Consider the following 26,745-nt stretch of genomic DNA (forward strand, 5'->3'; position numbering starts at 1 on the left):
TATTTTTGGTACCGGGTAGGGTACCACAGGGGTTAGGAATAGAAAAATATAAACCTCTTATCAACAACTTATTATAATAATTTGGAGAGAGTCCAACGGGGTTTCAGTGCTCGATAGGCACTTCGGGGGAAAGTCCCAAATTTCCACATTTGAAAACAATTATACAGTAGGTATTTTATTTCAGGCTCTTCCTGCTAAATAATGTTCTTTTGATTTAGTATTCAAAACCAGGAATATAGGGGAGAGAAGTATTAAATTCTGAATTTTGTAGAAGGTACATATTGCCTAATTGGGGCGGGATTCTCCTTCGATTTCAAGAGATCATCTAATGAACCTAATCATCCGCTTGTAATGGGATGCAATACTATAACGCCAATGGTGGATATTATTATTTATTATTTGATTCTTTATTTGTCTTTATCATTTACATACAAAGATTACATTTAAAGTTTATCAATATTATTTTAAAAGTCATTCACAATATTCAAAAAAAAATGGATGAAAATTATTTATGTACACATATATTAAAGAATATCATATCAAAAATACATTGGTTATAAGAAAAGATTTTTACATACTGTGCAGACATTCCCTTTGTTCAGTCATAATTTACGTCTTCATAAAATAATAATGGATCACATTTAAGATGTGATTAGCAGAATGAATAAGTAAGGGAGGGGCATGGACAGTTTTATTAACACTGTTAGGTACAAGGGTCGCCAGAGGATGACTGGTCCCTTACCTTGTTATTGCCCCTTTAATTTAAGTCAGACATCCTGTGGTATTCCCTGAGCCCAGTCATCAATAAAGCCTCAAAGAAATAGTGTATCACATATAAGATGTGCTTGGCAGACTGAATTAAGATGAGTGGGGCAAGGACAGGTATTCTGATAGTAGACAGCTCTGACCCTGTTAGTTTTAAGAGTCGCCAGAGGATTAATGAAGGATCATTATCGACTGGTCACTTACCTAGGTATTTACCCTGTATAGCATACTTGAGCTGAATAACAGACAGAGTAGGAATAAAATTTATCCAGGGTTAAATTGAATTGTTGTTAATTTTTCATATCCTAGTTTATACCTTTTGTTTTTAAGCAAAAATTTCCTTTGAAAGGAAATAAATTCAAGTAGATTTGAATTAAATGGAAGCTTTTTTTTCAGTCTTGACTGAAAGATGAAATATAACACAAGTATAATTTCAATATTTAAAACAGTTATCATATTACTTGTGAGCGTTTTTGGAACTCCTACTAACAGCCAGCTTGCGTCAAAATTGAGGTGAATATTATGTAGAAAGTCTGTGAAGTAGTTGGTAGTAATATCAGTAGTGACAGGACAGTCCAGATAAAAGTGCTGGGCAGTTTCTTTGGGTGGATATTAGGTCAAGTAACATCTAACCCTTTGATTGTAAGACCTTTCTTAGAAGTGTTGACTGTACTGTGCATGGTAATAAGGTGCGCCCATTTATGTGCCAAGGCATTCTCCTTCCTCTAAATTTTTTTTACCATTACCTCGTAAGGGCGGGATTCTCCTTCGATTTAAGTTATCATCAAGAGAATCCAAGCAATAATTCACGTGTGATTGGATGCGACATTCTAAAACTCAAGGTTATTTGGTTAAGTAACATCCATCAGACAACCAACCCTTTAATTGTATGACCGTTGTCTGAGAAGTCCTAACTGTGATGCATGGTAATGAGTTGCTTCTGTTTATGTGCCAAGGCATTCCATTTACTTCATCTATTTATGTCGTGCACAAGACATAGCAGCAATAGGAACCATAGTTTTGACGCGTGATGGGCCAAGATTCGAACCTATCACCCCCCCCCCCCCCCGACGACAAGCGTATCTGCTACGCGTTGAGCCATGATCGCGGGTTTTGTAGAAGATAATTATAGGGGGAAGAATTGGGTGTTGACTTTGGATATCTCCCTTCCCTGACTTATGATTAAGTATGCAGACGGAGTAGCCTAGTGTACATTATACACCCTGAAATCTTTTAACCTGTCATCCACAGTTTTACTAAATTCCAGAAATGTAGAGGATGTTGCAGTTGGAGAAAAATAAATTTTCCTGTATATAGTTCAATTAAAAAGAGCTTTAAAATTAATAATAATTAATTTATTTGAAGGGGGGAGGGGGTTAAATATTTCTTGAATTTATCTTCTTTCAAGAGGTTCACCTTACTGTCGTGAAAACAACTGAAGAATCTTCAGCTATTTTCAGTGAAGACCAACCCACAAATCTTTAAAAAAGTCTTTTTTTTGCAAAGGTTGTAGGATAAATTAACACTATTAAAACTATTATTCTTTGGCCTTTTGATATAGTCAAAATTGAACAATATCTGAACAAAATACTCAGCATGCTGCAAAAATTTGAAGCCAAAACAATTTTCTTTTGGATGTATACTCTTTTTATGCATGGTAGATACTAAGAATTTCTATAGGTAAGCATAAATACAAAGTATTGCTTTCAGACAATTAAATAAAGATTTCTGAGGAAAGAGGTTCATTTAAATAAATTGCCAGAAAGCAAACATTTTTTTTAATATTATTTTTTTGCTAATTTTACACCTAATCCTATTATATAAGGTAGTAAGGTCTTTTGTCTGACTCATGATTTCAATAACTACTGAACCGATTAAGTTTTCCATACTATACATCAATGCTCCACATAGTTCCTAGGGCGGTTTTTCTACTTTGTTAACTACATTTAAGTCTTAGGATGGTTTTATGCTATTTTTCTTTCAGATGCTTCACCTTCGAATACAGGACCCCTAGATGCTAGGATCGCATATACGAGTTATAAAATAATGTAATGCTGATTCCTGAGACAATCAATGAATTAGTCAAACATTTTGATATTTAAACAATTTTACAGTAAAACAATGTAACCTTTTGTCATAGAAGATGCTGACTGTATATTATTGTTTGTTTGTCCTGATTATGAACTAAGTTTTTATGGATGTTTACATCCTTGTAACTATTATTGATATTTGTGTCAATACATAATATTTCAATTTTTTGAAAGTGTAAACAATATAAGAATGTGAAACAATAAATTTTGTAAATTGAAAATATTCTTGACTTGTTTTCAACTTTGAAGAATAAATAATTTGTTATCTTTCAACATTTTTTGCATTAAAATGTGCGAAAGATAACCTTTAAGAAAATGTTTGATCCTAAGTGTATTGTATTTGTATATTTATTCTTTTAGAAGCTTTTTATAGTGCCTATAAAAAATGACCCCATACAATACAAATGACCAATGATAGGCTAACATACGGACTAAATTACCAATGGCAGGGCAGTTTATATTTTAATTGACCAAAGGTAGGCCAGTATGACGTCATTTTTATAGGCACTATAAAAACTTCGTTCTTTTAAGACAAGACAATCTATCAAAAATATTTTGCAGCACCTAATTCGATAAAGGGGGAGTTGGGAGGGGGAGTCGACGACTCGACACCCCTTTGCCTCACACCCCTCCTTGATTTGATGATGTAATTACCTGTTCTTGATCATGGTTGAAAATAGGTGACAAGGCACATGACAGTTTGTCCAATTCTTCTTGAGATATATTCATGCTCAGTTGAGACAGATACAGCAATAACCTAAAATTTTAAATTCAATTTTAAATGGCCCCTGCCGAAAGAAAAAAAATTTCTGAACCACTCTTCTTATCAGTGAAATATAATCATTATCAAATTTAAAAAAAACATAAGTAGGTTATATGGTATATTATTTCTGTAATGTGAACTACAAGGATAATAACATATGGAAAAAGAAATAATTGACAAATTGATTTAAACTTTAGACAGGTAATGCATATTAGGTAGAATAACTTCTAGCAATAGTACCTATGTAAAAAAACCTCCTTCGTTGCTAAATTGAAAAAAAATCCATAAAATTAGATTGATAGATGTAGAAATGATTTTAAAGTAGATGCTTATTAGCACGAGTATCCTATATCTTTTCCTTTATACAGTTATGGACAAAAAGAACCTATATGTCTAAAGTTCATGTTAGAATTTGAAAATTTTGGTATAGTCCCTTTCGTGACAACGCCTCTTAAGTGGCATTTCTTTGTATTTTCACAGTAGCTTTTGACATGTTATTTTAGGTTAGTTTGCCCTGCAGGGTTGGGGAACACAAATAAAAAAAGCTAACGTGAAAATACGACGAAACGCCCCTAAAGAGGCGTTGTCACGAAAGGGACAACCGAAAATTTTTGGCGTAGTTTATGTCAACAATATAGAATTAAATAAAAGTGACATATCATCTACATAACGACATAAAAGCTTTACATAGCGAAAAAATGATATACTTCCTAATCCAAGGTATTTCTGCATATTCTCTCCCCAATAATGTTACCAAATACTGAATTGAACGAATAAAGTTTTATGTAAAAAAAGTTTATTTAGTTGTATAGGTGCATATCTCTAGCAAACTAAAACTTTCAAAGAAAAACAAAAGTTTGCATAGGATATCAGAATGGCATTTGTTATGATTATTGTTTACTTGTGTGCCTAGTATATTATTCTCTTATGTAAATACTAGCGACAACGCCTCTAGCTGCATCTAGGGACACTTGAGGGAAGGAGGGAAAGTCGACTTGCAATTTTAGGCTTTAAAAGAAATTGTGAGAAATTTTTGCCTGGGTTAGTATTTCTTGTGAGAGGGTAACGGTACCCTATCTGAATATAGTTATGAAAATTCCCAGGACCTATATAGGGCTCTACTGTATAGGAGAAGCATATTGGCTTTTTAGTTACCGTGATCCTTCGATACACACAGACATAGACAGACAAACATATTGTTACTTTTTTTTATGCTAACAGCGATTATTTATGGACAATCTCATGAAAAATAACCCAACTGTTAAAAAATTTACTGTTACAAGTTCATTTTGAACAAGTATATATACTTTAATGCCTCTACAAATAACAATAAAGCTACTTTAGTAAACAGCAGACTACTTAAATTTCCAAATCAATATTATACATACATAGTAACTATGTGTATGTTTGTACTAGTGTATAAAAGCTGATGCATTTTTGTCAAATGTGGTACAACATTTTAATACTTCATTCCATTGTAATAAATTTGACATATTAATAATTAATTTTGGCTTTTGAAATATTTCTAGTTTTTATTATCAATTTGAAAATCAAGGGAATATATAATAGAGAGAATAAATGTCATGACTCGAGGACGTCTAGGCTTTTTTTTTGTGGGGGGGGGGGGGCATATAAAATCTCAATAGAGAGGAAATTGCACTTTAGGGGGGGGGGGGGGTATCAACCTTTAACTCCCTCCTTTGGACGACCTGAGACTCCTAGGTAAAGGTTGTACAATCAATTAGTTAGTTCACGTTGCTTAACCCAAAGCATTAATGTTAAACTAAAAAGTCCACAAAATAAAGTTAACTCTAAACTAAATTTTTTGAGATGTTAAACTTTTTGCATGAATCATTGCTAAAAATTTACCAAAATTAGTCAAAGAATTACCTAACAATGCAGGCTAAATTACCAGCAGACTGATCAATTTCTTGTTTGATATTTTCCACATGCTCTGCACTTGATAAAACCTAAATAATAATCATCATATAAATTGATAAAAAAATATTTAAAAATAAATTTTAATGGTTTTGTTTGTGCGGGATGTTTTCTAAATTGCTTCAAATATATGTATTTGTCACATGTATGAAAATACAAAAAGGTATTTTTACACAACCCCCCTCCTCTTCTATTTTTAAAAGCGAAGCTTTTCTATAATTAGGGTCGGTCCGTCCGTTCGTCCGTAACGGATAGCTTTTTACGTTAATTTAGGCATGTTAGAATTGTCCTATCGATTTCAAATTTTACATTGTGATTCCTTTAGTAGTTAGGTACGATTTATAAAGCGTAGCAACTCTATAATCATTACCAAAATTTCCGTACGTCCAATTTAAACATGTTGATTTTTTTACTTTTTTAACAACAAATTTTTATGTGATCTAATCATCCGATTGATCTAATTTTTGGTATATTGATTCCTGGGACAACAAAGTATAATGTTATAAGCGAAGGAATTCTATAATCAAGTCCTAAATATGTAAGTATGTCCATAAACATTATCCTGTATAAAGAAGTTTTTCAACAAATTTACTTACAATTTTGCTTCGACTCTTATACATTTATATTCTGATTATTATATTATTATAGTTCTGACACTATATAAGTGTTCATGTCCGTTTGTCCTACAGTTTCAGTGCTTCGCTTTTATGGATGTTGTCATCCTTGTTAATTTTACAAATAACTTACTTCTATTCCTGCAGAGCCCTAACCTACCTACTTAAAATCAAAATCAAAGAACCTTTTTTTTCTCAAGATAATCGTTTGTGGACCAGATACTATGCAAGGGAAATCGCCCATAAAGAGCTTTATTACTCTACGTCTACCTGTAATTTTGTAATGCTGTTTTGATTTTTATTATTTTATGATATTGACTGATTTTATCCTGATTTCATTGTAACTTTAACTTAATTATTTTAGCAAGTTATATTTCTTTACTTTTAAATTTAAGAATGAATTAATGTAATAAGTATAGATGTATAACCCAGACAACTACCTGGCCCCTGTCTTGGGGACCTTTTTTGTCTGCTAGCTAACTGCTCTCTGCTCTCTTGCAGTGACTTGGCTGTGTTAATCTTGATGACGCTATTGGCAGGGTCCACGGGGTGGGGACATACAGTTATTTAACTCCTTCCCCCTCTTTTGTTTTACTCTAATGAATAAAGCCATTAATTGCAAAATACTGAGTTTACCTAAAAAGTATGAACTGTAATTGAATATATTTATTCAAAATTGAACCTTACACAACATTCAATTTCAATAGAAATAAAATAATAGAAATATGAGTTGTGAAAGGTGGATATTGTTTACATAAAATTGTTTTCTTTTGTATATTTGAATTTTTGAAAAAAAGACAAAACAATATTCCTTTCTGAAACAACGGGGCAGCAAGGGTGTTAAATTTGTTGTATGCTAATAATTGAGTACAACAGTAAAGGTTAAGGATAAGTTAATTGTTAATAACATGACTAAGAATGTCCATAAAATGGCTAGCATTTCATTTCAAATTTAACAATAACTTTTTGTTGTATTTTTGCATGTAATTTAGTTTATTATCTTTTTCCAACTAAACACCTTTAGGTCGCCTTTATTTTGAGTAGTTATTTATCGCATAGTATTATAGACAGTTTTCCGCGGATATTATTAACTTTTATTTTGTCTGTAACACGATGGCATACACGGTTTCAAGTATGGCTGAAAACCGGTTCTAGTCATGTATATATTAATCGGTTTCGAAGCCATACTGGTAACCTGTTTACATATTCCTAAAGTTCTGTTTTCTATGCAAGTGCAACTCGTATAGTACACAAGCAACATTTGGCCAGGAGCTTAGGATTCTCTCTGCTAAAGGAGTTGAGACAATTGCATTTGGAACAATATGTCAAAAAGCAACCATTAATATAGATATAGTACTACTTTTTTAGTATTCTTTTTCACTATCCTCAAATGCTTCGCAGTGGTGGGAGGTCCTTTCCCCAATTTATATTTTGTTTTGAAAAAAAAAGATATTTTGAGGGAATTATGAATCAAACTTCAACTTAATATTTTCAAGAACAGTCTTATGTCTTTTGTAAATAGAACAGTTGTCATATACAACGTTGGTTTTGATAAAACCTATGTAGAGAATTTCGAGGGGTGTGCATGAGTATGTGTGTGTGTTTGTGTGTGTGTTTGTTTGTGTGTGTGTGTGTGTTTGTGTATGTGTGTGTGTGGGTGGATGTGTGTGTGTGTATGGTATCATAACTTTGAGAAGATAATTGCTTCATGATTTTGTTTCCAGATGTCACAAATAGCCTTACTAAACTTACACAGGATAAAGGATATTACAAATTCAATTTTCTAACATTTTTAACGTTCGCTACCCTCACTGATTGACTGAATGAATACCTTACTGACTCACTCAATCACATCAAAAACCTGTATATGATTTTCTTTCCAGATTTCACAAATAGTCTTACTAAACTTACACAGGATAAAGGATATTACAAACATAATTTTTATAATATTTAGTGTTTCTCTTCCCTCACTGATTCACTGAAAGAATGGTTAGCTGACTCACTCAATCACATCAGAAAGACTGTTCATGATTTTGTTTCCAGATGTCACAAATAGCCTTACTAAACTTACACAAGATAAAAATACTACAAATGTAATTTTTATAATATTTAGTGTTTTTCTTCCCTCACTGATTGACTGAAAGAATGGTTAGCTGACTCACTCAATCACATCAGAAAGACTGTTCATGATTTTCTTTCCAGATGTCACAAATAGCCTTACTAAACTTACACAGGATAAAGGATATTACAAACATAATTTTTATAATATTTAGTGTTTCTCTTCCCTCACTGATTGACTGAAAGAATGGTTAGCTGACTCACTCAATCACATCAGAAAACCTGTATATGATTTTCATTCCAGATGTCACAAATAGCCTTACTAAACTTACACAAAACACCATTCTTTAGTCAAAGTGACTCAACAAACCCTACAATAATGTTGAAATACATTTCACAGCGAGATTAAAATAATAAAGATCCTAATACCCTATTTGTCAATGACCCTTGTTACAGCAGAACAGTGTTTCTGTAAGAGGTTTTTTTCACCAAAAATACTAATTTATTGTATAGTAACTTTCATGAATGCAAAAGCATCACAGTTTTTGTATAATACGTTTTATGACAACATAAAAAATATAATAATATCTTTCACAATTCCTGAGCAATTTTTACCTAAGAAGCTTTGCATTTAAGATATAAATATGTATAATAGATTGTTTAGTGCCGTTTATTAAATGGTTTGACCTGCTACAAAAAGCTGAGATTGGTTTTGAGATAAAAAAGGCAATATGTTGTTTTTATTTAATTTGCATTTTTTGTGAAATTATTAAAATGTGTAAATAAATATATATATCGTCGAATTGCAAGATACAATAGTATATATTTTTCTAAATATCAAAATTGCAAACAAAGCTAAATACATACTCTCTAAATAAGCCAATATGGCACATGGCAAAACTTAATAAGTCTGCTATGGAAAGTTGAATTTCTTAGAATTAACTAGATTTGAGGAAATTATATCGTAGAAAAATTTCATCGAATAAATAAACAAAAGGATTCTTCTGCTAGGAATCTCCATTAAGTTTGACGGATTATTGATTCAGATTAACCATCTAGATCTTCTCTATCCCTTTCCATATCTGTACCAGTACTCAGTAATCTATGCATGTATCTAACTCTTGTTATGATGCAACAAAATTATAATTTTTTGTGGAAAAAGTTGTGCTAATTGTTTTGCAAAAAAGGACTTTGAAAAGAATGCAGATTCCTTTAAAGTGCCTAGTCAAGCACATAGCCTACCCATACCCTTATTTTGAAATAAATAGAAATAACAGGTGGGGGTTGGTTATTTTTTCGTGTATTTGTGTTTTACTTTAGCTCGCATGATTAGGGCATTGCAGGTATAGGCCCTGCAGTGGTTAGACATATCTCCCCCTTATTTTCAATTTATAAAACAAAAAAAAGGGGGGGGGGGCAGTGTTTCCGTGCTATGTAGGTCTTTTAAGCGAAAGGACCAAAAAGAAATTTTACACGGTTTTGCATTTGTTAATGTGACTGTTTATGCAATAAGAAAAGGTAGAATGGTTGTAAAATAAACAATATTGAATCATGTAAAAGTTAGATAAATCTATTCAATTGAATAGAGTGCAGTATTTGTTAAATCTCCAAACGTATTTTGGAGATTCTAGATAAAAATAAGAAAATTTTTCATATGATAGCATCTCCTATTAAAAATGGACTTTATTTAAAACAAAGATAATTAAAACCAATAAATAATTTGAATAGAATAGTTATTTATCGGATTGTATTAAAAATCGCAGTTAATAAAATGAAAAATTGTAAGATAAAAATGGTAATGATTTTTTAATTTTAGTTCAATATTCCTGGAAAATTTTCTGTAATATGATGCTAAAGCTGATTTTTTAGTATGGCTGATAACCGGTTCTAATCCAGTGTATATTAATTGGTTTTGAAGACATTCTAGAAAATATTTTTTTTTATAGATCTAAATTGAAATTACCTGTCTATTTAAATCATAAATACATACCTGTCTATATGTTCCTTCTAGTAGCATATCAAGATTTGTCAATGGAGTCGGTGTTTTATCTTTAAACCTGAATAATTTAAAATCATATCACCTTGAAACCTTTCTTTGCATTATATTTTTTATCCTTATGGTGTCTCAAATGTATATTTCTGAATGTGTTAATGTCCATATGTTTGGATAGAAATTGCTCCCCTCTACAGTAAAGCTTCTTAAAGGTCCCGGGAAGGTTTTTTTTTTAAATTTGGGAACCCTCCTCCCAACAACACCCCCTTCGAAATAACACAAAATAAATGGCGGGTTTTTATGTGCTTGAAAGGGAATATGGGATTCTGTGCTTGCTGACTACTTTATGGGAAAGCTCCAAAATTATTAATCTAACCTGGCTAGTAATCTCTTTTCAATTGCTCTGAACTGGGCTGCTCTCTGCTCTAAAGTGTCCAGACTTGTCTTCAACTAAATAAAAAAATATAAAAGTAACAGGATATCTATGTGTGTTTGTCTGTAGCTTAAGATCTCGCTAACCACTTGACCGAAATCGTTATCCTTTTCAGTGAAGCTTCTTATTGGCCGATTGAAAGTTTAAACCTAGTTTTGGAGTGTATCTCCACCCTTCCACGAGAAATCACCCCTGGAAAAAATATCTACTTAGCACCCCAAAAAAATTAGTTTGAAACTTAAATTGAGAGTGGAGGGTCGACTTACCCCCACCCCCTTCCTTCAAGAGAACTCTAAGGGCGCAGCCGCTCATCCTATTATATAAAGTAGTTAGCGTTTTTTGTCTGTCCCGAAGGATCTCGCTAACCGCTGAACCGATATTGTTCTCCTTTACAGTGAAGCTTCTTATAGGTCATGGGAAGGTTTTAAACTATTTTTGGGGAGGGTGTCTTCACCCCCCTCCCTCCCAAAAAATATTTTTTTACTCTTTTAAAACTCAAATTTAAAATGGGATGAGGTCGACTTTTCCCCCTCCTACCTTAAGTGTCCCTAGAAGCTTCTAGGGGCGTAGCCGCTAGTAATATATATAACAATATGTTTTTAAATCTATAATATATTTTTTCAATAAGTCTTTGGATATTGCTGTTTTACGTTCTGTGCAAAAATATGGACACCCTGTTACTTTAGGTAGTATTTATGAAGATGGATTAAATTAAAAAAGATTTCTTTACTATATTCTTTAGACTTATTGCAATAATTCGAGAATTAAAAGATTTGTTTACCTGTTTCCTCTTTTCCATATGTAAATCAATTTCAGTATAAAATTCCTAAAAAAAAATAATTATTTATTCTGGGTTTTCACTCAAAGTGCCATGTTAAGCACCGACATTATAAAAATGAATTTGAAAATAAGGGAAGGGTTGCTGGTAAGGGGGAAGTTTTTAATGCAACAATCTCGTAATCAATGCGCAAATGGTACTTACAATTCGAATTTCTATATAAAACTTGGCATGAGCAATCCTTGGTAGGTCTATTTTCCCAAAATCAAACAAAAAGTTGGAAAAGTAAGTGCCATTTGCGCATTGATTACGAGATTGTTGCATGAAACACCCCCTTTCCTTATTTTATTATTTGTTTATTAGTTTAGGTTAGGTTAGGAAAAATTGGCCACTTGGTAGCCTTGGTTTAAAGCACCGTATGTATAGGTCCCGCAGGGTTAGAGCTCCACCCAGGGGTAAGTCATTGGACAATAAACTACACTCCCCTAAAATGGTTATTAGCTGTGCTATTGATGTATAAAATTGTCCTTGTTGGGTAATAAGAATTGTAATCCTTAATAAAAAGGCTTACATAAGATAAAAAGACAGTTAAACTATAAATTTGACCTGATTGGGGGGAGGGGGGGAGGCGTGGGGCTACATAATTTGTCAGAATTCAATTTTCTAAAGTAATCCGTATCATTTATCATTTTAGTGTTTGGACAATCTAACTTGAGACTTCTCAACAATTAACAAAGTTCGTGTCATTAGTTTGTCTGTCTGTAACGGCTACATTGAGCAAAATGAAATTTATCTGCTAAATGACAAATATGGTGCTTTCTCTCAAGTGCGCAGCGAGCCACAAATAGCCCACTATTTGTTTTTGAATAAAAATGAAAATAAGAAGGAGAGGTTGTTATTTTTTTAAGCAGAAAATAAAGGGTGTTAATAAAAAAACCAATCGCTCACACTTTGAACCACCATAAGTACTTCAAATCTTGGAGATAGACCCCTTAATGTTTAGAGTTTTTATTGGGGCATTTAAAAATCTTTCTGTCTAATTTGGCTTAAAAAAGACAGACCCATCCAATATTTAGGCATGACGACTCTGTCTATTTCTAGTTCCTGATGTTTGCAAGGTCTTTCATTTTGATGCCAAATTGGCTAAGATTGTGTTAGAAACCTTGTTAAGGTGTCTATAGAAAGGTCTTTACATGCCCCATCAAAACCCCTAAACATTATGGGGCCTATCTACAATATTTCAAGTACTTTCTAAGAAACAAATTTGTCTTAATTTATAATAAAATATGCACTTTTTGGCGTAGGGCAAATTTCTCTGCAAGGGCTAGGTTTCGAGCTCTAGTGCTCTGGAAGGGTGAGTAGATTCAAAATTCAAAATTGTTTTCTTATTTTCATTGCTTGGGCATGAATAGTATTATTTTTATTAGTTTTGGACCAAAACTGTAAGGTTTATATTAAAAAAAGGGAAGCGATTTGTTTTTTTTAACACCCTTTGGGAGTGGTGGTGGAATTTTGTGCTCGACTAGGCACATTGAGAGAAACCGCCAGAAATATTTCAAGAATTTATTGTGAATATTTTCTAGGTGCTACTCTATCTATCTATAACTCAATTTAGCAGTCTGTCTATAAAGCAATGTGAAAAATGGGCTGCTATTATTAGATAGTCTTTTGTAATTTCATGTGAAGATTTCCCGGATGAGTAAGAATCTTACATTTACTTATGATTTTATCTACAATAAAAATACAGCAACACACAATCCAAGTTTTTCCAACTTATAAAAAAAAATTTTTAATGGCCGACTTTAAAACAGTCTGGGTAATTTTTTTTGCTACATTATGTAAACAACCTCTACAGTTTTGGTTGCAGATAATATAATATACTAAAATGCACTATTGCAGGCTCAGACTAAAGCCTAAATACACACCCTTTTATCATAATAGGTGAATTATTACATTAACATGATATTTAAATGCTAAGAGAAACAGTTGAAACCTAAATTTAATCCTTGACAAAAATGGAATGTTGTATTCAGTTCATGATGCTTAATGTAAACCTATTATGGGTATAATTAAAGACATGTTTCGCATACAATATAATGCCTATTCGACACAGGAATCATTGTGTAAAAAATCATGGCAGTTCTACCATTTCCAATTTTGGTGTAATATAGCTATAAAAACTAATAACACCTTAATAAACGTACGAATTTTTAGATAATGATAGTAAAGTAGTTTTGTTTGCTACTATCTATAATTTCATATTGAAATATAATTGTAACTACAAAAAAAGAATCTGACATTCTTAATGACAGTATTTCTAAAACTATCAAAATCCGCTGGAATAGAACCGGTTCTTAGATACACTGAAAAATTATGTACAGCGTTGTATTTTAGACATTTTCCCATGAATAGTAAAATAAAAATCGTAAAATTAATACCTGTTTTGTTAGCCCGGGCATTTGGCAACTATCAGTTGACAAATATGGTTTTAATCCTAGAATTTTCCATTTTAATATCCACGGAAAGCTGTCTTTAGTACTACCCGATAAATGACTTCTTTACGTTCTATCCCAACATGTGACGTATAAAATTTGCATCAATGTTATGTAAATTCACTTTCAATAATAAACGAATTTTCAAATTTTATTATCCGAAATTCATCTAATTTAATTTATCTAATTCGAATTTGAAAATGGAATTTAATAAAATATAGTTTTATAAATATTTGCAATAAAGAGAAGCAATATTATTTATTGAAAATAATAAAATGAAAATAATATTTATGAAACAAAAAAAAAATTACAAAATTAATTTAAGTTTAAATTTTCAAACTTAAAGAATTCTAGTTTTATAATTTGTGCTCATAAGCCAATCTATCGGTAAAGAATATCGCCTGTATGAAGATTCTTAAAGCGATATGGTATAATCAAGGGTTAGCATCATTTTGACCTCAGAGTAGATTTTTACAGGTATCCCTGGCACCAGAAGTAACCTGTACAGTGTACATGGAACGTAGTGCAACAGTATCAAGGACGTTCAAGCCTTTTTGAGTTGGAGTGGGGTAAAATGAGGGGTTTAAGAGAATTAAGAAGGGTAATCTAATGTATTTTAAAATCTTTTAAGGAGGTAAAATGAGAGGTTTCAAAGTTTGAGAGGAGTAAAGATCCTTTTAATCCTTCCTCCATTGGACGTCTATGAACAGTATTGTAATTTTAAAAAAATGCTTTTTGATGATTTTTGAATTAATTGATTTATTCAATGATTAACTTGTGCACTGTTTTTGACAATTCATCCTTGTTTTTTTTCTCACAATATTTCAAATATATATATATTTTTTTGCAAAACCTTTTTAGAAAATTGGCGAAAAAAGTTTGGCCGACTTTTAAAATATTCATTATTACCTATTCATTTAATTGTAACCAGCGATACTGGGATAAGACAATGGGCAATAATTCATTCATCTCAAATTCCTATGTGGGAAATACTGTAAAAGTTATCGATTGTAAATATTGATGAAAATAAGGAGGGTAGAATAATTTAACAACCCTAGCCCCCGGAAATGGAAAAAAGTTATCTGATGTTTTCAAATTTTCATTCATGATTTCAATAGAAACAATAAAAATTAATCTGTCTAAATTTTATAGATTAGAAAAGATATGTCAGGTGCACGACATTAATAGTAAGTGTCTCAACCATGACACTTTGGTTGAGTGTGACTTCCGAATTAGCGGGAAGTTCTAGAGATCTTGTTGACGTACACACAAACCCCCAATACCAGGAACCATCAAGTTTCAACAGCAGGTTTGATTATAGATTTATTGAGGCAACTATTTCAAAGTCCTGAAATTACAAAATCAATTAATACAAAATTCCAGTTTTTATAACCACGTAATCTTAATTGCTTTTTAAAATCATTTTTCTCTACGGTTAAGAATCTTTGGAAACTTTGGCTTTAAAGGAAAATTATTTGGTTTAATAAATCATTGTTAAATGCAAAAATAAAAGCACATAAAAAATTACTAAAACATAATAATTAATCATAATAAAGTTTCATGCTTAGCTGGCTAAAGCCTTTTAAACTAATTATAATCGTCCTATGCACCATTCCATTTAAATAAAATTAACAAATTCTACCTGAAGTTCTTATGGTTTCAAACCCCTGGTATACTAGGGTCGTTCACGCACTATGAGACCAATGATAGGCCCAATTTTGTTCTCCGAAATCTTCACACACTCACATATCATTCAAAAGTAACGAACGTGGACGCATCAAAATATAAACAATCCATGCCGCGTCTCTTTAGAAAGGAAAGTCAAACAAGACGACATTTGCGCTTAATTTGGGATAATGATAAGGAATTAATTTCGAACTTGATAAACACAAGCTTCCTCGAAAAGAGGTTAAGACAGTAAGAGTAGGAGGAATGGTTTGGCACAAAACTGGCGGAACTTTTTACCATGCACAGCTAGTACATCTAGACAAAGGTCGTGCGATCCAAGAGTTGGTTGTCTGATGTATGTTACTTAACCTAATACTCGAGTATTTTGAGTAGGGTATGGATAATGGCACGTTAAGTCAAAACCAAATTAGAATTATATTTACGTAATGACCCTCCCCCTTGGAGGAATTAAACACTTCCCTTAAGCCAAAATTGAAGAGGATGTAAGCTTTAGGAAGTTCAAAGACTAGTAAATAATGTAGGAACCCCCTTTGCTGTTTTAGGGGTGTAACGAGGGTGTATAGAGTTATTAAATATTTAACCTGACCTGCAAAGGTAGAGAGCTGGTGTAGCTGCACTCAAAGTCTGTGGAACCGTCCGGACCAGTACGAAATCTAGGAAAAATTTAAAGATTAAAGCCAGTTTTGTTATCCCTTAGGGGCCGAAGGTTGGGGTAACAAAACTGGTATTGATTTAACGATTTTTATTTTAATACTCGTGGAAAATTGTCATAATATGTACCTATACATAATTTTTCAGTATGGATGAGAACCGGTTCTAATCCAGCGGATATTAATCGGTTTCGAAATCATACTAGAAAATTAATTTTTTTTCTCAGATAAAATATCTTTTGCTAAAATGGTTATATATTTGATGTGGATAAGAAAATATTTTGCTTCACGGTACTTGCATTATGACTTAAAGTGGTAATCTGTCAACTTTCAACATACTTTCATTAGGAGCGATAATACTCTGCATTCAGGTTGTGTCTGTCCGTCCGTCTATATTTATTCTTTAATTTTGATTGTATTTTATTGCTTTACAAATGTATTTATTATTACTTATTTATTATGTACTCTAAAAAAGTGAAACTTGGAGCTGGCTAAAATAACAATCCCCCCCTCCCATTCACCTCCTTAGCCCATCCCCTCCACTGCACTGGAAGAGCTGTCCATAAATAAAGTCCTTTTTAGCAACCTAAATTGACGATAATTTTTCCCATGTCATAATACTTACTATATCCATTATTTTACATGACATAATAGATAGCAAAAACAAATCTGTCAAATTTTCACAGACTTTCATTAAAGAAGCGAAGCTGCTCCATGATTAGGTTGAAGCTCTACAAAGCGTCCGAAAAAATGAGCCATGTGACGTCAATAGAACAATATCTGTTTAAGGGTTTTCTTCCCCACTTCTCCTCTCATCCCTCATTTTTTATGACGTCACACGGCTCCTTTTTTCGGACACTTTGTAGAGCTTCTCGTCCATAAGATGAATTCTGGTTGAAATCTGTTTATTTTTGTTGCTACGCTAGTTAAGGTCCAAATTGTCCTTGTATTACTTAGCCTAAATACAGCCTTGCTTTTCACTTTTCATTTTGCAATCTTTCAAGATTTGTTTTTGGTATATTAATGGCATTCTTAATTCTTAAATCAACATTACTTTTTTGGTTTTCAAGGAGTAAAAAGGGTAATGCATTAACCCCCCCCCCCCCCCATAAGATAAAACAGCCAAAAAGAAAGAAATAAGTTTTTATGAAAAGTTGAACCAAAAATAGTCAAGCAATTTTTGTAGCGCAGCTGTTCTATACTTAAGGCATACCATACCTGTCTGTCTTTCCGTATGTAATAACGTAAAAGTATTTATTTTGTAATATAATAATTTACAGTTTCTACTCTCTTCAAAATTTGTACATACTTATCCTTTTTACAATTTTCACGTTTATTCACCTTTCTCCATCCATAATTCCCATCTGACCCTTTTTCCAGGACTCGACAGCCGCGCGTAAGCAGCGATTAAACCTCGAACTGATCCCGTTAGGATGCTTTAAACTTTTTAAGAAGAGGGATTGGGTTTAGGTTAGACCTCCAGCTAAATTTTAAAATTGTAAAAGGTTGATTGCAGTGATGCTTCCATGGCTGCCTGCCGAGCCTTACTTTTTTCTTCCCATCATATTTTTCTGCTTTGTGTATCAATATCCATTCAATATAAAATACTTTTTTTTTGTCAAGGTTCGACAAAAGCAGCCCGCAACCCGCAAATGTTTTTAAAATAAAAAACCGTAATCAAAGTAAATTTTTTTGACAAAATGAAACTGCGGCCGACAATAGAATAAGGCACAGCTTAACAGACGCAATATTAATGGTTACATAGATCCGCAGCCTTTAAAAAAAATATTTTGAATCCAAGCCGCCAACATTTTGATAAATGATCCGTGCTTTTGTCTATCAATTTCTCTCCAAAATAAATAACTGCATCAACTTTTGATTAATTGTCTTCTATGGGCTGGGCAGTTTTTCAAAACTACACCTTTTATATTTAGACTAGTGGCTACGCTCCTGTTTTTGGTTGGTAAATTATTTTAAGGGGGGTAATCGACCCCTCCCAATTTTCAGTTTTAGTTTTTTTTAAGTTTTGTTTTAGGGGGGAGGTGTTTATTTTTCTTGGGATGGTGATGGTAAAGGAGAACCATATCAGTACAGTGGTTAGCGAAATCCTTCGATACAAACAAACAGACAGATTTATCACCCCTGTCCTGGATAAAATGTTTATTTAAAAAAACATGCGCGTTCAGTTTTTTTCATTTCCTTATAGATTTTTGTCCCCCGATTCCAAAAATATCTTTCCCAAAATCCTAGCTGTTCTATAAGATCTCCAAAAATGCAAATTACTTTTGTCACTGATTTTTCAAAAAAAATTTAAATAACTAATACAACATTTTGTTCAAAACATGTTTTAGTGAACAGTAAAAAGTGTCTAACACACCTTAGAATATACATTCCTTGAATGCCAACAAGACCTAACAGAATCAATAAAAATATACCTGCCCTTTTGACAGTTATTAACTATTAACTTGAATTTGGGTTTTAACTAGAAATGACATTGAAGGAGCAGTTTTCCAGACTAGACTAAGTAAAACAAAGTAGTAGAACTCGCCAAGCCTAACAATAATTGTAAGATGAACTGTTGCAGCAGTGGCAGAGATTATCTGCGTCAAAAATATATAAGAATTGAGGCTGAAAATTTGAACCTGCCAATGACGGTTTGTTCCATAGTGGTGGTTAGCTTACTATGCTGTGGTTGGGAGAAACCAAGTTCCCCGCATAGACTTTGCACTTGGTTAACATATGCTGTCGAAATTTGTCAGATTATGATCACACGATTATCCCTGAGATGCCCTAAGGTTGTAAGGAGGGAGATTTGTAGGAAGTTCTACATATCAAGCAGCTTTATCAATGCTTTCCCTCATCCATGCTCCTCATATGAGAGTGCCATTAATTAGTGTGGCTTAATTTGAAACACCTGCCAAAACTCTACGCCAGGGTGATGTAATAATTGAGTATCTTCCACGAGAATTGTGGGTCAGCTTGAAATTGGCCAAAGGATTCTCACTTCCAATCTCTGTGTGCATCTGAGACCTAACTTCAACAACAATTATTATCATCCATTAGATGTCAGAACTTTCAGTTTTTCCAAAAGTAACTTAAGTAACTGTTTTTTTTGTGCTTTAACAATAAATACAAAGTTGTAGAAAATTGCAAGGCCAAACATTGACATTATTGGCATCTACCTAGAACACACTTTTCTGGACATTTTGAGGAAACTGAAAATTAAGTGAAGTCTTTCCTGTCTAAAATTGGAAAACATCATTGAAATGTTTGGTTTTATTTACTTTCGACTCAGATAAATTCTACTACCATTGCTGGCAGTTGTCTGTGAAAAATTGTGTATGCTGGATGGTCAGGTTGATGGCTGGTCAAAAGGTATTGTTTCACTCAATGTTTTTTGATTGGTGAAATTTTTGTTTCTTGATGTATATGTTGTTTTGGGGCCATCTTCAGGTTAACAGTTATGAGTTTGAGAGTTTCTGTGATCTTTGTAACCTTTTCCAGCTGTTCTCTGAGATGAGAGGACTACATTTGAGTCTATTTGTCCAAGTTTCAATGATATTCTCCATTTTTTTACAGGATGCAATAATAACAGTGTGGTCTGAACAAACTAACAAACCAATGAGGACAGAATTAGATAAAAATTTGAACCCACCAATCACTGTTTTGATAGTTATTCACATTAAACTCACAATTTTCAGTTTTTCTCAGAAAAGTGTATCTTAGATGGATGCCAGTAATGTCTATTATTATCTATTAAGTCTAGCAAATTCAACTACTTTGTATTTATTGGAAAAGCACAATAACATGAGTCCTTCTCGTCTAAAAATGGGCAAAATGTTGCTATGTGCTGATTTATATATTTTTGATGCAGATAATTTCTGCCACTGCTGCAACAGTGCATCTTACAACTATTGTTAGGCTTGGCGAGTTCTACAACTTTGTTCTTCTTAGTCAAGTCTGAAAAACTGCTCCTTCAATGTCTTTTCTAGATAAAACTCAAATTGGCTCTGTTTAACAGTTAATAACTGTCAAAAGGGTAGGTATATTTTTATTGATTCTGTTAGGTCTTGTTGGCATTCAAGGAATGTAAATTCTAAGGTGTGTTAGACACTTTTTACTGTTCACTAAAACATGTTTTGAACAAAATGTTGTATTAGTTATTTAAAAAATTATTGAAAAATCAGTGGCAAAAGTAATTTGCATTTTTGGAGATCTTATAGAACAGCTAGGATTTCGGGTAAGATATTTTTGGAATCGGGGGACAAAAATCTATCAGGAAATGAAAAAAACTGAACGCGCATGTTTTTTTAAATAAACATTTTATCCAGGACAGGGGTGTTATAGACATCCTGTTATTCTATTATATTTATTTTATATCAATTAAATCTACATCCACATCTGTATTAGAAGGTGATAGAAAGTGTCATTAAATAGCATAAAACTATCCTGGGACCCAATGGAAATCTCTATGAAATAATTCTGTTTTTAATATGACTAGCGGCTAAGACCCAAGAGGAATATCTGAGAGTTTTATGCTATTTAAGGAAGGAGGGTAAGTAGACCCTTAAACTTCCATTATTTTTACAGGGGCGATTTCTCTTAGGATAGTGGAGGTGCCTACCCCCAAAAAATAGTTTTAAACCTTCACTTAACATATAAACCTGTAAACAAAAACAGTATTAGTCTAGCTGGCAGCAAGATCTTAAGCTACAGACAGAATTTATAATGCTTCTTTTAGTCTTTGGTAATAAAAAGGGTTCAGGTTTATTTCTACATATAATTTTCAGAAATTTTCAGATTTGCTTTATCATGGAATCAACTTGAAATCTATTCTATTTTGTATGTTTATAAATGGAAGAAAAAAGTAGACCAAACTATTTTGCATAATTAGGATTGATCAGTTTATATTTGTTTACACTAGTAGCTCCACAAACAAATTTCTGTTCCCCATTAACGTTCCCCTGTCAAAATTGTTGGCATTTTATTTATGTGCTAGGGTTTATGTCGCCTATATGACTTTAATTGACAGTCTAATAACAATAAAATAAATACTTATGTTGACAAAATAATTTTTTGACAGGGCTAACATGCTAAAATTTATATTCTTGTTTTAATACATTGTTTTCATAAAATGATTTTTTTAGTTTTACGTATCTTATTTTTTATTTTTCATTTTCTTACAATAAAAAACGATATTCCAAATTTACCAATACAGCAAGTGACGAATCATAATTTAAAAGACCAACTTTTTTTTGTAAATTTTCTATTCTATTGGGTAGTTTACCTTATATTTGAAATGAACAACAACTAAAAATTCAATTTTAACAAATAAATATAATAAACAAAATAATACATTATTCTAAGCAGCCAACAGTAATACATTTGTGGACCATATTGTTAAAACCAAGGCATTCATAGTATAACCTATTAAATGCATATATGCTAAATTTTAGATAATTTATCATAGAATATTTGGATGAAAGTTTTTGCAGTAATGTTTATATTCAAATATTTATATCTTTTGTACTTAAAAATTGTCGTAAATATAAAAATAGAATGATAAATTGTTATCAACTATTTTGCCCAAAACAAATTAAAAGTTGAATATTTAAAAATACATATTCAAGAATAATTTTTGATACTAACATATAAATAAATAATTAGTTTTGTCTAACAATGATAGTCATTTCTAGTTATATAAAAAAAATTTCTTTAAGTATCTGCTTTAAAAAGGAATTAAAATACATTTCGTCTTAAAAACAAGAAAAGCGAGAAAAATGAATGATAATTTAATCTAAAAATCTTACAGCTTCAGATTCTTATTAATGATAGTTTGTTTTGTCTATGGACCTATTCATTTAACTATTTCCCTAAATGTGTCTGTTGAACACTGAACCCCTTTATGGATCATGGAAAGAAACGTCGTATTTTCACAGTAGCTTTTCTCCTATTTCTAGCCCCTGCGGGGCAATCCTTAACACTTACCTAACCTAAAATAACCTTTCAAAGGCTACTGTGAAAATGCGACGAAACCCGCAACTTCGTTTTCTTTCCATGACCTAAATGTAAAAAAGGAGGGTGAGTGAATGTTAGTTTGGAAACAGTTAGGTTAGGTTATATGGGGAACTGGGTAGACCATCAATGTTATGCCCCCCCCCCCCCTAAGTTGTTAGTCAAAGGAAAAAAATAATGGTGGGACTTTCAGTGTTCAATAGGCACTTTTAGGGAAAGCTCCCTTGCAAGGAAGATTAATAAGAAATATATAAAACACTAACCTCTTTCTAAGTCTATTTTGTATTTCATGAGTTAGAATCCATAGGGCTGGCAAACATTCACTTTGTAGTCGGTATCTCTGAAAATATGTGTTCTTGTTTTTGAAGAATATTTTTTTACAAGAGGATACGTCCCTAGGAGACTCTGGGGACACTTGAGGGGTGGGAGGAGTTGGCACCCTACACTTTCAATTGAAAAAAAAATTCTGGGGACAATTTTTCTTGGGAGGGTGGTTGAACCCTCCCCAAAATTGCTATAAACCTTCTCAGGACCTATGAGAAGCTAAACTGTAAAAGAGAACCATATCCGTTAGCGAGACCCTTCAGAACACACAGACGGATACACTATCCTATTACTTTCGTACCATGATTATGCTTTTGACGTCCATATGGCGGCGTAACAACAGTTGATTTATTTTAATAAAGATTCATTCGATGATAAGGTAACAACATAGGTAGAATAATAATTCTCATATGCCGTGTCAGCATTTTCATTAAACTTGTAATTGGGCGGTCTAAAGTCTAATATATATCGTTTGTTTATTACTATAATTTAGGTTAGGTTAGGTAATATCGGGTATGGGTTAAGGCACCGCATTTAAAGGCCCCGCAGGGCTTCTCGCAAGGGTTAGGCATAGAAGTAATTACTCAAAAGGCAATTTGTGTGAAAGCACTGCTTGTAGACTTAGCATAAGTGAATCTAAGATAAATAGAATACATTGTGTAAGTTTATAAAAGTAGAAGAAAAGTTGTAAGTTAAGAGTATTAGAATGAATAATGGATTTATTATTACTTGGATCTTACACCAGATTTTTATGTCCTATAATAAAGTAAACTCTGTAGCGGGCTAAAATAACGATCTCCCCCACCTCCATACGTTACCCCATCCGCTCCCCTCCTACTGGATAAACGACAAGACCAATAAATGATATTGGGGATATTGCCAATATGACTACAATTTTTTTCCTGTCATAATATCCATGTAAATTCTACATCCATTGAATGAATGCACTTCCTGTACATTATTAATCCAATTTTATTTCTCCTTTTTTTTCTACATAGTACAACTTATGTATGTTTAAAAGTCTTTCGTAATTTCTTAATTACTTTCACTTGTTTATTAGGTAGTTTCCCACAAAGGGCCTAATCGATCAAAGACCCCACCCAATTTAAAAAAAAAAGAACTGAAAGTAAGGGGTTTTTGTGTTTAGACGAAAACCATTTTCCATTAGTTTTAAAATAAGGTGGTTGGTTTTTCTGCTCAAATAGACATTTTGAGGGAAACTAACATCAAAATTGTTACAGACAAACACTAACATAGAAAGAAATCTTATTACTCTACCAGTAAAGTTTATTATTACCTGCGATGTTTTAGAGGAGAGGACTGTTATACTAGCACCACCAAACAATTGGAATCCTGAAAAAATTAAAAATATCAAAACTTTTCTACAAACAAATATAACCTAAAGGAAGAGGGGGATAATATTGTTTGTCATAATTGAGGAATTACAATTCATTTTCCATTGTCCTATCCCTTAAGATTCCTGGCCACATGTAAGCTTTGCTAAATATTCTTTTCTAAGTCTAGGTTAAGTAAAGATTTGCAAAAGGGATTAAAAATACAATCAACAATCATTATTTAAAGGGAGAAAAGAAGTAGGATGACGTTTCTATAATCCTACAAATCTGACTTTTACACCTTTTTGGAGGTCTTTGTAAACTGATACGTAAAAAAGGTTAAGTTTGAACGTGGCCAATAAAAAAAGTGATTTAGGAATTAAAGTAAAAGACAATATAGGGGGCATAAGCTATGGGGCAAAATAACAGAAAGCAATTTGCTAGCATACAAAAAGAACCTCCAACACTTTGGCAAAGTAGTTGTCTGGACTATTCATTATTTAGGCTTTAATTCTTATTTACGCTTATGTATACAATAGGTATATAACAATGGATGTTATATTCTTATATTTTTTCTTTACGAGGAAAAATACTGAGATCACAAATTTTAAATGACATATAATTTTGTCGATTTACTAGAAAAGCAAATTTATATTGTACAAAAATATATCATTCTTTGAAAACCTAATTCTGTTAGTATCCAAAGAACTCTAGTAAAAAGAAGGTACAGAATTGGCATGGAAAAGATGAACGAATCTTTAAAAAAGAAGTGTGTGTGTGTGATTACTATAAGATCTCTGTAACGACAGTTACCATATGCACACTAGCTTAGGAAAAGGGGTATGTTCTTTGGCGTTTTACCGCGAAGTTCCTAGTCGAGCATAGAAATATCTGTGTTTAATTGAAAATAAGGGGGGAGGGGGTTATGTGTTTGTTATCTACTTTAGGTTACGCTATCTTGGAAACATGTTTTTTTACAAAATTTTCATGTTAGGAATTACTAAAATGATTATTACTCAGAATAACATCTCACTCGAAATTTATTATTTACTAAGTATATTTGCAATAACTTTTATTTAATAGATTCTTCCAATTTTTAACATTTACAAAACAGCCTGCTTTATTGCTTCAAGATCCATGTCAGATCTATATAGGAAATAAATGTCTATATATGAGCTCAAGTTTTCCAAGGAATAAATGTTTAAAACTCATAGTGCTCCAATAATCTATAATAAACTCCCATTGACCAGAACGATATGACCCATTATTTTACTGCTTGAAAAATAAATTCTTTTTTTTATTTCATGTTGCTATTTGAATTATATTGAAGTATTAAATTTATATTCATAAAACAGAAAATATAAATTTATAATATAGTAAATAAAAGAAAATTTAGTTTTAAAATAATTTGATACTAGCGATACGTGCGTAATGTGGTCAGATATTGAACTAAAATTTAACAGTTAGCTAAAAATTTTAACCCTTTCAGGACGATAATTTGAAATAAAAAATATTAGGATCCTAAAATATTTTAAAGAAAGAGGAAATACTTTAATACTTTAAACAGGGATAGGACAATGGAAAAAAGATTAATATTCAATCTAGCTAATAGCGGAATAATTTTAGGACGCCACCTCTAGTCTTAAAGTAAGCAGAATGTTGGTTATGTAAAGAGAGGAAATTTTATTGGTTGGATGCACCCGCTGACACTGAAATAACACCCCTCTAATCATATATAAATAAAATACACCCTCCGATTTGATTATTGGGTCCCTCAAATCCTAACTCTATCCTCCTAATCTCTGTGGCAATTATGAAATTACTGTTCTCAAAGGTTAGTAATGAGATGAGGGGAATCCTTTCATCTTAAAGAAAGGATTATATGAAAATATGATCATCACACAGGACTTTACTTTTTAAATTTTTATGCAACGCACTAGAAAGATTAGCATTAGATGTTTTAATTGGAGGATTTTTTTCTGAATGTTTTTCTGTACAGAGATTTTTGAAAACATTTTCAGAACATTGAAGAACCTAATCTTTATGGGAATCGCTAAAACTTTCTAGTTCTTGTAAAAATGTAAGTGTTTCACTACTAACAAAAACATTATCTCATTGTATATGAAGAAACCTTTAAATAATTCCCATACTGTATAGCAGTACAAAGTGCTTATAAGTCAGAGTGGGAGGGAACATTGGCTAGTAAATTAGACTGGTACCCAAAGTTTCATAAACACATTTTATTAATCGCTAGCTCAAAAACTTTGAGTAATTACATTGATTTTTGATTGGTATGTTCTGGGTATGTAGTATGTAGTGTCCAAACTTGTCAAACAATGATTTCAATCTATAGGGTTATCTTGTTTATTATATTATTTACAGTTTATTGTCCCCCTACCCATACCAACCTAAAATCTACCTCAAAATTGTGATATATTGTTGTGGAACTCAAACATTTTGGTATAATGTTCATATTGGTAAATTCTTTTTCATATAATCATTAAATGTGCATATACATATATATTGTTATTTTTTTGTTAAAAACACGAGGAAAATTAACTTTTAGCAATTTAAAACTAGTTCAGATCTATAGTATAGATGTGTATACAGATACCTCCATTCCTTTTTCTGACCTTATTTATCTGATACCAAATTATTTCCTGCTACTTGGCTGTGTTAATACTCACCACATCATTGCATTGGTTGATTTTTAATGACCCAATTGAAAGTCGTGACAATGACAGTGCGATTGGGAGATACAGTTAATTATTTAACCCTTTCCCTCTCTAGTGTTTTATTCTAATATATA

General features: G+C 32.2%; 1 protein-coding gene across 1 annotated transcript in view; it reads right to left on the bottom strand.

Moving 5' to 3' along the window:
* The window catches only part of BBS9 (Bardet-Biedl syndrome 9), a 138,371-nt gene that overhangs the window by 23,688 nt on the left and 87,938 nt on the right, over positions 1-26,745 (bottom strand). Inside the window, exons 23-30 of the mRNA XM_080171905.1 lie at positions 23,900-23,955; positions 22,542-22,618; positions 16,200-16,266; positions 11,436-11,480; positions 10,598-10,671; positions 10,219-10,285; positions 5,509-5,588; positions 3,510-3,612 (exon numbers count right to left, since the gene is read on the bottom strand). Of these exons, the coding sequence (XP_080028031.1) occupies positions 3,510-3,612; positions 5,509-5,588; positions 10,219-10,285; positions 10,598-10,671; positions 11,436-11,480; positions 16,200-16,266; positions 22,542-22,618; positions 23,900-23,955 (569 nt within the window). The remainder of the gene's footprint in view (positions 1-3,509; positions 3,613-5,508; positions 5,589-10,218; positions 10,286-10,597; positions 10,672-11,435; positions 11,481-16,199; positions 16,267-22,541; positions 22,619-23,899; positions 23,956-26,745) is intronic.

This window comes from Acartia tonsa, chromosome 9 (genome assembly GCF_053477335.1).
Source record: "Acartia tonsa isolate MP-2025a chromosome 9, ASM5347733v1, whole genome shotgun sequence".
NCBI classification, from domain to species: domain Eukaryota; kingdom Metazoa; phylum Arthropoda; class Copepoda; order Calanoida; family Acartiidae; genus Acartia; species Acartia tonsa.